General features: G+C 34.7%; 2 protein-coding genes across 4 annotated transcripts in view; one reads left to right on the plus strand and one right to left on the minus strand.

Annotated features, from left to right (window-relative positions):
• The window catches only part of LOC122571698 (glycine-rich cell wall structural protein 1-like), a 53,997-nt gene extending 53,742 nt beyond the window's left edge, over positions 1-255 (plus strand). The window contains exon 2 of the mRNA XM_043735759.1: positions 45-255. Coding sequence (XP_043591694.1) covers positions 45-255 — 211 coding nt within the window. The remainder of the gene's footprint in view (positions 1-44) is intronic.
• The window catches only part of LOC122572061 (brain tumor protein), a 168,539-nt gene that overhangs the window by 96,758 nt on the left and 57,437 nt on the right, over positions 1-14,344 (minus strand). The gene's annotated exons all lie outside the window — the stretch shown is intronic.

The raw sequence follows: 14,344 nt of genomic DNA on the forward strand, positions 1-14,344 counted from the left end.
GCAATGCGAACGATCACACGGTCTGTTAGTAACTGAAACGACAGCGACGGTCACACACGGCGTCCCGACGTTGGTAACGATGGCGATGGCGGAGGCGGAGGTGATGGCGTCGGTGGTGGTAGCGTCGGCGGAGGTAGCGTCGGTGGTGGTAGCGACGGTGGTGGTGGTGGTGGTGGTGGTGATGATAGTGTTGGTGGTGGTAGTGGAGTGGTGGGGTTGGTGGTGATGGTGGTGGTGGAGGTTGGCGGAGGTTGATGGTGGTGGAGGTGGTGGTGGTGGTGGTGGTGGTAGTGGTAGTGGTGGCGGCGGCGGCGGCGGCGTCGGCGGCGTCGTTGGCGTCTCTCTTCGACGAAGCAGACTTGGAGGCGGAGGGGGTGACAAATACAACCGTTACTACCACTCGTTCCTACCCCCCTTGTATTACCTTTCGGGATGCCGAACGGCATTCTGCACAGTTTGCACAGACGAGGCATGTTCGATTCGCTTAAAAAAAAAGTCGATTCTCGATCGATTCTGAGCTCCACCATGAGAACCGAACAACGACGAATAAATTTAAAAATCGTAAATACATATGTGTATACGTATAATTTTGTACGATTTTTAGATTGATTTCTAGGGTGCCCTCAGACAATCAATAATATTGTTAAGAATCGATCTGAAAATCATAAATATGTATGTATGTATAATTTTATATGATTGCTAGAGATTGATTCTTAGGGTCAGACGATCAATAATACTGTCAATATTTCAAGCTTCTCAATCTTTCATGGATATACGTATATATATATACGTAGGTATATATCGTTATCTTGCACCTTACACTAAAACTCATAGATGTGTAACTTTACAGATTTAAATTTTAGATTCTATAAATGCTAAACTCCAAACAACCTTGAAGTATTATCATTACTGCTATTATCCGTCACATGCAGGTTCAATCGTTTCGGAATATAATTGGGAATAGAAAATGATATTCGATTCTTAATCGCAAACTGGAAATTTGCATGTTCGTACCGTACGTTCGGCATAAGAAGAATCACCGCATTGCTACGGTGAGAAATCTTCCTTCTTAATAAAAAAAAGTCGATTCGCTGAAAAACCGACGGTAAGGAATCGATTCCGATTCTTTAACCGAAAGAATTGATTTTTTGAAGAATCGAGTCAGAATCGAATATACCTAACTGCACATCGATATTCTCCTCGCGCGTTTCACCATGCCATCAACTCGCGGTCATCAAGGCGGGTGCGCGAATCCGATGGAATATCGCTTGAAAGATATTCGTCGCGTACTTCGTTTAAGCGTCATTAGCTTTCACAGGATTTAAGGAATGCCTGTCATTTCATTTATAGCTATTCATAATCATACATACTTGGGATTGTGTACTTGTGGAATTAGCGGGTACATTGTAATTACGAAGCCTCCATGTCTATTGCTTCAGTTATCATTGAATCAGCGTAATACAAATATCGTAGAATATGTATTAATCAAAATGAGTTCCGTAAAATCTCACGAATTTCAGACAACAATTATGTACATAGAGATGATAGTGATCTAATAAATATGCGAAAGAATATAAAAGCGGATCAACAGTTTTCATATCTTTGCTTTAAAGGAGTGATTAAATCGAATTTATCGTTTAAAAAATCTTCAGAATTCATCAACACGCTTGAAATAGCTAAACAGCAATGGAATTATAAATATTTTTCAAACAGAATATTTTTCAATATAGCAAACATGGATGATACTTAAAAATTGGTCTTCAGCAATTAATAAAATCTAATATCAGATCTCTGCTAAGAGAACAGTTTCTTCGTTATTTTACTAATATCCGCAAATATGTAATTGAGAATGTACGAGAGCTCGTGACAAGCTGAGTTTGCTTAGCGAGCGTGGAATTAGTCAATTCACGATTTTTCATTTGCTAAACGTGTTACATGTTTGCTTTCATTTGGAAAATATGCCAAAATCGCGAAAGACGCTATCGCTGTTTTTAACGATAATTTTATGAGACGATTGTTCGTATTTTCTAAAAGTAATATTTACAGAATAAAGCAGGAACAACGTGACTATTTATCAAAAAACTATTAAGATATGAAGACGTTCCAATGAGAAAAATAAGGTACTATAATATTAGTATGATTTTTAACATTGTAAAAACAATTCAATACATTTTTAAAGTTAATTTATTATTATTTCGAGTAATAAATACAAGTAGGCGCTGCCGGCGCCTATAGATCATATGGAAGTTTAAAGGTGAAGTATAGAAATGATATTGTGAAATAGTATCCAATTATCAGAACAGAGCTTATCTATACCATAACCTATGATGCGACATATGCAGTCTTTCACGGATCGATAACTCCCTGTTGTCTCGCAATCTATCTATCGGTTGCGATAATCCGACAATGAGATGAGTTATTTGTTTGTTAAGATTTCCTTCGCTTCGCTGACGCTTGTTGCGTAACAAAGAGCAATATATTTTATATGATTATCAAACGTTTTTCAGTTGTAGATAATAAAATTGCGCATATATAGGAAATATTTGTAAGATTAATCTAAAAAGCTCTGCTGTAATAAAAATCTCCTTTATATTACCATGTACACGATTATTTAATTTAATTTAATTGAAATTTTAACTTTGTTAAATTATTTTCATTTAGCGTCCCAACATATTCCCATCGATATTATTTTATTCTTTCCTTCTGCTTCAGACTAAACGTTATTCCTAACAAATAACATAACAATCGATATAACAACATAAATATGCAATAAATATACAACGATCCCTAACTTTGCTTCCCAACACATAAGATTTATACGAGACTCGAGCGACGAAAAGCTTATTCATCGTCGTATTATTTCTATTGATCAGCGTTTCGCATGTTTCATTATCGCGTATTTTCTCGCAATATCTGTACATACTATCTACCTTCTTCATTTTACTCTAGTTTCACAACTGTGACGAAGCTAAACGAAAAGTAGTTACCACGACCAACACTTTTATTTCTCCATACGAATCGTCGTTGTACGTTTATTCCAGTTTGCACCACTTTCTCTTTACGCGGATTTTCAATATTTCAAACTTTTATAGTTTCTTACTCGACGATGGCGTATTCCCAAGTTTCCTCAAGCCAATTAAAGCTATAACCCATTGTCCAAGTTTCTCCCTTAACTCGTCGGCTGCGAAACGGCGAAAAATCAACCAAATTTTTAAAGCTGACGAAAGAAATACGATAGCGTTTGACCGCAAGGGAGCAACAAGGCGCGCCTGCTTTGCAAGCGAGAGACGTTACGTGCAACGACCATAACCTATGTATTTTCTCTGCTTTATGGTTATGTTCCGTTTCGTTCCATTCCGTTCCCAGCAAATGAATACAAAGACCAGAGGTTCTCAGTTTGTACATGGAAAAAGATGAGAAATTCCAACAAGTAACGAGTTGAATCTTTGCTAACAAAAAAAAAAAGTGTATCAGATTAACTGGATTAATTTCGTGGTAAAAGTATGTGACGTAGCCGTTATACCTCTGTGTAAAAATCTACACAGTGATTATTCATTCACCAAAGTATTCAAAGATATTCAAAATAGAGTATTTATCGTAATATTTAGTTGCTCAGATACTTCTCTGCTTGCTTTCTGCGTCTTTAATTCTTTGAATTTATAGAAGTATCATTTAGCATAAATATCCGCGGTTTAGTTTAGTAAAATTTGAAAATTTATATATGCACAGGTTACGAGATATTTATTGCAAACATATACTTTGCGAAAAACTAGTATACAGCGTGAACAGTGGCCTAAAATAAAAAATTGGTGCTGGAAATGATCTCGCTACGTACTGTGGGTTATTAATACAGCGAATAATTGATTGTTCAAATACTCTGACGAACTTTCGCGAAGCGTATGCTTCTAACAAATATCTTGTACTTCTATGCACATTTTCAGATCCGTTTCAAATTTTACACGTACGATCAGGATGTCCCGTTACGGCGCTAATGATATTTCAAAATATTCTATATTTATTTTATATTTATATTTATATACATATAATATATATACATATATGTATGTGCAAATAATTTTTCACTAATCACACGATTTACATCGATGAAAAATTTGAAACCGTTTGTGGAAAATATTATAATGTAACTGCGTTTTTTCGACGTGACCACATGTTTCCTCTACTGGAGTGGCCTGATAAGAAAACTGAATGACGTAAGTATTCGTTATCAGATAGTCACAAGCGAGTAAGGACTTATTCTCAAAACTTGTTACATTCATTCTGCAATTTAAATATTCCGTTCTAGTACGAACTGTATCTGAGCAAAGTCAATCTAGTCTGTAACGATACGTTTGAACGAATTCATGAAGATCTTTTGTTCGTTAAAAATTTGGTGTATCACGCGGGATTTACTTCACACAGGTACACAGGTACAAGGTACCTATACGTATATTATTACTCAAAAAATTTCTGTTCTTTGTTATTCAAACAATAAATAATTCAAACTGTTCCATTGCGAGTAGAATTTCCGTATAATGAAGCATTTTTATCGAAGCTGTAGCAACTTTCCCAAATTACCAAAACGATAAAATATTGTATTAATTGAATTTTATTAAGATATACTGTTCTTTATTATATCGTAAAGCTGGAACATCGTGAAACATTGTTGAAAATATAATAGATAATATAAATCACACCATGTTAGTGAAATTGCAAATTCTAATTAGAAACGGAATATATAATTCGAATCTTTTCGAGATAGAATAATTCGTACCTTACTGTGTATTTTATAAATTATACAAGTAGCCGTAAAATCATTAGTCAGATTTTACTGACGATAAGTCAACTTTTGTTTCCATTTACTATTATTAATTATACCCAGAAATTTCTTTTCAATTAAATGCATCTTTTCCTCATCGCTACGGTTAAATAGCCAATATAAATATTAATATCCATTTATTCATCCACCTCTCAATTCAATTAAATAGTAGAATTATTATATTTCCTTACTTTTTTAAATCAAGAGTTTCATGAAATTACACAAAAAGATTATTCGATTAATATAAATATTCTTCCACGTTTTCTACCGCCCTTTTCCATTTAGAAACCAACTCTTTTTTATTCCCAATTTGTAGCAGTTTGGTGATTGGCAATTTGGTCGACGTTCTGCTATCAAAATCCATTTTTGGCCTATTTGTATCGGTGAAAATACTTGGTTTCTCATAATTGTACGACGACTCGAAACATACGCGTCAGGAAACAGCTGATTCTTCGGAAAAGCAGCAGCTGCAGTCGCATACGCGTGTTTGGCGAGCAATGTCAACTCTGTCCTTTTTTTTTTTTACAAGATACTGACTATAATTTTACGTTAATACAGAGCCCGTTATACAGCCCCGTATAACATGTGCAAGCGGGCACGAGACGATTGCCCGTGAAACCATACGAAGAAAATATAGGACGCAAGTTTTTTATACGGCGCTCTGTCTTCGACAGGTATACATGAACTTGGCTAATTGCCGCATTGGTATGTATATTAGTAAAATAAGTCAGTTTCAAAATTCAAAAGGGACCAAAAACGAGCGAAAAATCCTCTCGATTTTGGGCTACTCTTTGAAAGATACGGTAAAGTATCGAGTACGTACTTAGTCCGTGGAAGATAGGTAATCGAGGATCGAAAAGACGACTCGCTGATCCTTCGCTCAGTTCCTTTATCGATGATAATCCTCCCGTCGATCGGTTTCCTCGTCGATCGAGGCGTCTGGTTGGAATCGAGTGTAATCATGTTGGCGTGTGCCACACCGGAAAACAGCTGACTTGTATTTTTTCGTTAGGGAAGCAGCTGGCCTCCCAGCCCATGGGCCAAGAGTCGTCTGCGTTCCTTATACCGGGTGTTCTTTCGATTAACGATTCGAAACATACCTTTCACGTACTAGTTGAATTTGAAATGATCTCGTAACAAACAATTATGCAAACTAGTACAAATAGAATTAAATAATACGAATGTTTGCTGTACGAATTGATATCTTTGCAAAACACAGTCAGGAAAGAAATAGAAGAAGAAGAAGAAGAAGAAGAAGAAGAAACTTCGCTTTATTTATATGACAATTGTGTAACCATTTATGCGCCCCAAAGAGAGAATTAAATGATAAGAATGTTTATTTTAAGAACCGATATCCTTACACGCAGCTGCAGAAAATAGAAGAAGAAGAAATTTCACTTTATTTACACGACAATTATGCAACCTAAAGCATATTTACGTACAGCTGAGGAAAATAGTACTGTGTTTTATTTATATGAATTGAATTCAACGTCTATTTGATAATTTTAATCAGTGAAAATCGATACAAGTCACTATCACCTGGCATAGGAATTAGGCTATGCAAATGATAATATCAGTAAATGAATCCGTTAATAAAGCTAATCCCGAGTTTCTAGTTGCACAATGTGAAGCGCAGTAACGAGGGTGCACGCACCGTTATGAGCTCCCCGTCTAATTTTAACATCCAGGTTACATATTATTCCCATAGCGAGAAGTTCAGAACGTTTCACGCATAGAAACGAGAGAAAGAAGCAATAGAAATGCCATTCAGCTAGCCGATAATTACGTAACTTTCACTTTCAATCGTTACTTCCACCTTACGTTCCGCTTCCCTCTGATTTATTTTATACTTTGCATTTATTTAAATACCAAGAAAAGATGTCGAGGCGTTCCATCGATTCTTTAAACTTATTCTTATCGAGATTCAGGTAAAAACATAGGAAAGAAGAACGTTAAAAAATGGCCACTTTTAGAGGCCTGCTTGCCATCGAAAAAATTCTTGCGAAAAAAATTTAAGAGCATCTCAAGAAAGTTGAAAAGAATAAGCGCAAAGACGAAAAAGTGGTAGCGGCTCAATCTACCCATGCGTTGCGCTTGATCATGTTCTTCAAATACTGATCCATCAACGAAATAATCGTTCGGTAAATGGTCAATAATTGAAACAATAATTGTTGCTACATGCGAACAGCGACCAACGACACGTTCACCAGCTTACAACCCTATGCAAATGTTACGATGGCTTCCGATTCGATTTTGCTCTTGTCGATTAATACGTTAACAAAATACTTGAAATTATTCGAGTGCCTAGAATGCAATTCTATTTTAATAAAGAGCCGTTATCAGATTGTATTTCGATTTGGTATTTTTGCTGCTCAGTGGAATCGGACGCTACTGCAATTTGAGATTCAAAGTCGTCCCTTTCAAACATCGCAGTCGACGGTTGCAACGAAGAAAAAGTCTTATCTGCTTACGTCTTCGAGCTAATAATATCTCTGATTACTCTGATCCTCTTCGCACTTCGTAATTACTTCAAACGCAAGTATCTTACGTTAATTCTGTTCGTTATGACACACGGCACATATACATATGTATACGAACTCGGCCAACATATTGTTAGCCATTATTCTCACCTAGCGATAATCTGGTTGTAGCTGAGATCTGCTGGATTTCAAACTTTGATCGATTTATCAGCGGAATCTGAAAAATTACAATAGCACGTCGATATAGTCGAAAGAATGAATGAATAAATAAAGAACGAACGAAGATCAACTGCAACGCGTGGGTAAATTTCACCGCCGTTACATTTTTTAAATTACATAGAGTCCTACTTAAAAAATTGTATAACAATCGTTGCATACTGTAATGGTTACATGGCGTGCAACGTTTTATACAATCACAAGTTCACAAAAGATAAAACAGGAGTTAGCAATTTAAATATCGCAGATTTTTAAATATTAAAGAACGCACGGCTCAGTTCCATCTTCACGAGAAAGTTCCGGATCGCGCACTCCACGTTTTATTCCACCGAAAAGACGAAACAATTTTGATGAAACTTGTATTTAATACTTTACCGATAGTATTATATTTCATTTATTAATTAAATATACTTTTGTTTATAATTCTTTAAAACAGTCATTATCTATCATCGTCGGAAAATCAATTGATTCAATTTGTCTTTTTATATCCTACTCTAATATATATACGTCATCTTTAAAACAAATTTTGCAGGTAATCAGTGAACGAACCGTTATGATTTACTCAGGTAGAAGATCGGCTCGTTAAATTGTTGAGACGATTAAACGCATCCTCCCTATGCAATCCGCTATACTTGTAAATCCACTGCTAATAATCTACGTATAACATAGCAACAGCACAGTTAACTTTTAAACCTCTTGACAAAAGTCAAAAGATACCGTGAAAGATGAAAATTGATAAATATGGTGAAAACTGAAACCTGAAAAATATAAACTATATTAAAGTTATAAACTTAAAATATAAAAATATAGACAATATAAACATTGAAAAATATTATAAAAAGTAATATTTCAAAAGGATCGCACAAGAAAAGCAGTAAATTGCTCACGCAACAAACACCCATTTACAAAAGAGCTAAGCGGAGTAAATAGAGAACAGTATATAGAAATGAACCTTCCAATTAAATTCAAAGGAGAAGCCAAAGCACAAACGAGGCTGGCAGGAAGGAAACAATGGCAAATCAGCGGAATAAATGAAGTATCAAAATATGTAAATGAAGAGGAACTAGGTCAAAATGTGACAAGAAAAGCTGGTATCAATGGAGCACACCCTAAGAGAGTGACCGGTGTATAGCGAACTTAAATTAGAAATCTAGACAAATAAAAACAGCAGGCTAATTAATTATAATTACGAAAGCGAACACTGAAGAGGTTGTAAAAAGACAGCACTACCTCATACACGGTGCAATGAGAATTAGAGCAATTTGCCTGGAATACTATGATAGCGTACCTTTGCTTGGCACAATGTGATATTAAGTAAGCCAGTAACGAGACTAGAAATGAGGCCCAGAAAGATTGCACCAATCAACGCTATATCAAAGAGAGACTGTTAATTATACATGTACTCATATATTTTTGTAATATCGTTACTTTAATTGATACTTGTATGCGTAGAACTTGCTTATTACCTACGCTCGTAATAGGCAAAAACCTAACACAAAAATAGTAATAATAAACAACAGAAAAAAATAGTCGGTTTTTCACGATATTACTTTATGTAATAGTATTTTATGTAATATAAATAGATTCTAAAGAACAAAATAATCTTGAAGAGTATTAAGGACGAAGATATGTCCGCAAATATAGAATCACTAATAAAAAATAGTAGATCGTCTAAACAGTGACAATAGGATCGTTGAAGACATAAAACGTTTCAGTGTAGAAAGCTTTTGAGACATGAATGGTATCGAAACCGAATTTGCTGAATAATACCAACCTACAAAGACTAAGGAATATTTCACATAATATTAATTATACCACTATAACATTAATTACACGATATCTCATAAGATACACCATTTTGAAACGAGAAGCAGAAATAAAATATACCCAATGCAAAGAAATATATATACATTGCTATATACTACATTTTGCTATATATATATACTATACTATACTATATTATTATATATATAAAATATATAGTAGAGTATAATATAATATAACATAATATGGTACAGTATATATAATATATATCAAATCATATATATACATGGAGTCATAAAAGAGCCAAATTATAATTACCCCCCGAAAGAGACAGGTCTATCGCATGGTGAGAGTGAGAGTGTTCGCGTTGCTTTGACGATTTTTCTTGCGGTGAAAACAAACCAAGGTTACAACGCTTTGTTGCGTTGTCCGTGAGCTCCAATTTCTTGTGTAATTCGTTCTGCCGAATAACCATTATAGACAAGCTTTGCGTAATTTCAACCATCATCGAATGACCCTGAATTTTGCGTTTTCCCTTTAACCTTCTTTTTATTTTCGTCAGTCTTTTTTTGTTGGTCTGTACAGAGTGGCTCACGAAAGTATTCCAACACTGCTACAAATTTTTTATGCACCTATCATACAGAACATTTAAAAATCTCATTAGTACTGTAACGAGACACGACTATCCTGATTATATTGGTACAATTCAAAACGCATTTAAAAATGTATATAAAGGAGCTAGAACACATTTGTCGGATACATATACTTTGCACAGATTACCAAAGTACAGTAGAATCACGATTATCCCAACTGCTGCTGTCCAAACTCTCCATTATCCGAATAGTTTTCGCACGTGAAAGATGCAATCCTCCATGATAATTTTTATTGACCATCAACGATACTACCGTCGAGAAGACGACACAACTTTACAAGCAACGATATTTAAAAGATTGCTGTTACGTGGTGGCATATGCTTGGCTGGTACTGAGTGTGTAGTACTAAAAAGGGCTTGGTAAAAACTAGCGAGTTACACCGAAGACACGATACAGAAAGAAGCGGAAGATGATGACGACGACAGATGTAGAAGAAACTCTTTCTGCATCGCACGCAATACCAAGAACGGTGATTGTGATAACGCCGGCACGATAGAATGGTTTCAATGTGATGAAACTTCGTCGATTGACCATGCTACTAATGTTCTCGTGTGCTTCGAATAACGAACTGGAACATCGATATAATGGCAATGATGATATTCCTCGATATTTTAAAGTATTCAAGGCTTTAGAAATAGAGTTAGGATGGTAGAAGGAACGAAAGAAATGTAATTAAATCTTACCGAATTAAATCTGCTAAACAAGTTGTACGATGCAGCAGCTAAAAAGATTTGCGATCCATAGATCTTTGATGAAATCACATTTAATTTCATTGTTGCTACTAGTAGTAACTTCAACTTATTAATATTGCTATTATAAATTATTATATTCTTTTTCGAAATACACACGCGAGGAAGAACATCAGGAAAGTACCTTTGTGGCTACGAAAGAGAATTCCAAAGATTTCTTCGATATTTTTCTCGTCGCTGTTTCCTCCAACTGGATTTTACGATTTTATGAAACATAACAAGAATTGATGTATTATAACGTTTGGTCTTTTTCGAATTTAATTCGAATACTTTCCTGAGCCACTGCATATACGCGATTTGAGGTGCATAAACAATATTGAACATAATTCTTTATACAGGATGCTGCAAGTTATATAGAAACGGGGGCGAGACAGTTCCACGCGAGACAAGAAGAAAAAAATATGGAATAAGATTTTCTTACGGAGAATTCAGTTTTCGAGAAAATTGAGTTTAAAGTCCGCTGCATGCATATGCAATATGCATATACGACTAAAATATAGCAAGATACCGTTTATTAAGGGACATACAATGGCCATCGTGTTTATACACAATATTACACGACTTTGCTTAGTGTCTTATTTACATGTTAGTCTTGCTACCAGCTGATGCAAATAAGATAAACCACGACAGCGATGTACACGCGAACAGGCAGTGTCTCAGTACATACAGATTATTCGCCATAGCTAAGAAACTATTAGAAATTACAAATTGTAATTTAAACTCTGATTGAAATGACGAGAATCGACGTTTTTCATTTCGTAAACATTGACATATTTTCCAAAAATGTGCGGCATATTTGATACAATTTGTTTCACAGCATACCGTCCACGATACGTAAATTCTATTTGCAAGATCGTAATATTAAAACTATAGTTTATAGTAAAGGCATTGAAAGTTTGAATCGATAAAGTTGAGCAGCTCTTCGGATTACGGACGTTTTCAAGATATTCCCTTTTTCCGATTACCGCATTTTCATGATTTACCAATTTTACTATACATGCCTCTAAATTACCAATGTTCTGCTGCAATAATTCTCTCAGATACATAAGAGTTAAACGGAAAAAGAACATTTCTCTTTGAAGACATTTTAGCTTTTACGAAATGTTGACAGAGAATTTTTACCAATTTCCATCTCGATACTTTGAAGTAATCGTGTATTTCTTTAAATCTATCTTTTGTAGCTTTAATAATATCGATAACTCCGATGCGTAACGCATTGTGAATTCGCGTTCAAAATTAATGCGTAATTAATTAATTACAAGAAATTATTGACAATTAAATTTTAATACACAAGTGGTTTTACAAATGTTTCTTCCATTATTGGCATAATTTGACATCAAATTAATTAAGCTACAAGTATAATCTTTCCCTCAAAATCTTTTCTTTATATCTACATAAATATGCGTTTAATGAGATGATGCGTATATTCTATACGCCTAATTACTTTCAATGTAGTAATAGAAAGGAGTTCATAATCCTCTTTTGAAAGCTTTGTCATTTTTCATTGGAAGCAAAATAATCGTTCTCTTTTTCGATGTAACCATTCTACAGGTTGTTCAGCGAAATGGATGTACATTTTTCAAGTATTTCCGATAGGGTAGCCAAAAAGTGTTTCAAACAAAAGTCGATGTGTTTTGAACCAGCTACAGATTGAAATGTTTAAAATCGCCAGAAAAATACTTCTTTCTATAGATAATCAAGATCAACTTGACGTTTTTTAGATGGCACGATGTATTTTTGATTACATAGAATTATAACTGATGTAAAGATGAGTTCAACGGCCTCATACTATGATCTTCAGTTCAAAAATTTTAATATCAGTTTAATAGCTCGGATCACTTAGTTCAGACGTCTATAATGACGTTTGTGTTGTCGCCAATATCTATAAATGGAAGAAAATTTTAACTCTGAATGTTTCGAAACACGATTCTGGCAAATACGTCGATATCCCAAACAATTGCTCGACTAGTACCAAGTATTAATTGCGCACTCGAAGGTTTACAGAGTTAAACGTACTAACGAGAATACATGCATAATTAGATGAGCATAGCTTTACATATAGCAGCGAGGATAATAATTTCAACCATTCTGTAATAAAATTTATGTAGTAAAATATCTTCTTTATGCGTCCTTGAACTTGTTAACTCGTAACTGTTACCGGAGACATTGTATATAAACGCGATAGCCGTTATTATGTATATATATATATATATATATATATCGCTCGACAAACTGTATCTTACTTAGTCGTCACTACATAGACGTATTCGATTTTTTCGAAAACTGATCATAACTTTTGTCCTTATTTTTGTAATCGTTACTTTGACTAGCTTCGTCGTTTTCTCTTCGATGGCAGGATAAGTTAAAACTTACAAATTTTAATATTTTTGACAAAAGCTATACTTGTAGCGCTCTCCAACATTTGTCAGCATAGTCCGTTTTAAAAAATTTTACTAATCAATCCTGCAACAAATTCGTAACAATGACTAAAAATTGCTGAACGAATTATAAAACGATATGATAATAGAAATATTTACGGACCTCTTATCACGTATTTTATGCATCGATATTTTTTTAAAGTAATGAACCAATAGTAGGGAAATATGTGATTATTTTGACTAGCATTATCGAGAATTTAAAACCAATTTCTCAATTATTTTACGTGCACACACATAGTTTAAATATCTTCAACTAACGCCCAATATTATATTATATTATATTCTACTTTTAATTTATTCGCAGGGCTGTTTAATTAAATTCGCATCTTTAATTAATTTTGATGTTTCCCCTTTGTGTGATAATTTTAATTTGTTTATACTTGATTTTCACTAGACTGATATAATGCTTATTATATTGAGTTATCATTAAGATGAAGTATATACATTGTACATGTATAATGGATTCTTTTAAGTATGACTATCCTCGTGAACATTCCGGTGGAAAAAGCCAGCATGTGGTTATTTTTTATCGAAACAAATTTCACGGCTACAGTAGACTACATAAAAGCACAACAACTGTGTAAGGGAGAACCGAGAGATAGAGCTTCAGAGAATCGAACGTTTTTTGCTTCTGGACATGTACACGAGGCTAAAAGCTGACGAGAATAACGAGAGGAACGTTTATCGCCCTGATCCGTCACCTCCGGCGCACATGCTGAAGAAATTAAAATTTTTTGTCCATTTCCTCGAACGAACGACCAGTCACCATCCACGGCAGACCGTCGTGGGATTCCAACAAAAAGAAAATAAAAACGAGAAAACGAAGAGGCGTCTGACGCCATCGCCGCGCGATGCTTCCAGAATTCATTAATGGAAATTCTACTCACCGGCATCGTTGTCTTCGATCACTACTTCTATCTCGCTCTCTTCCGGTAATAGACGGTAAAACTTTCGAAATTACAGAAAATATGATACGTACCTGCAAATAAAAAGAAATAGAAAATCAGTGGAAATTGCGTTAAAGTTTCTACAATTGTTCAAAGTAAAACGATATGATCGAATATTGACAAAAATTTTTGTAACTTGCGCTTTTCAATCTACTACCGATTTAATGTATATTTCGTATATATAGGCTCGTAATATACGGATAAACCATTAGTAAAATCGATAAATCTCGTTTGTCGTGGATTTTGAAACAGTTCGAAACAGTTTCATTTTTTCCAGATTC

This window comes from Bombus pyrosoma, linkage group LG10 (assembly GCF_014825855.1).
Source record: "Bombus pyrosoma isolate SC7728 linkage group LG10, ASM1482585v1, whole genome shotgun sequence".
Lineage (NCBI taxonomy): Eukaryota > Metazoa > Arthropoda > Insecta > Hymenoptera > Apidae > Bombus > Bombus pyrosoma.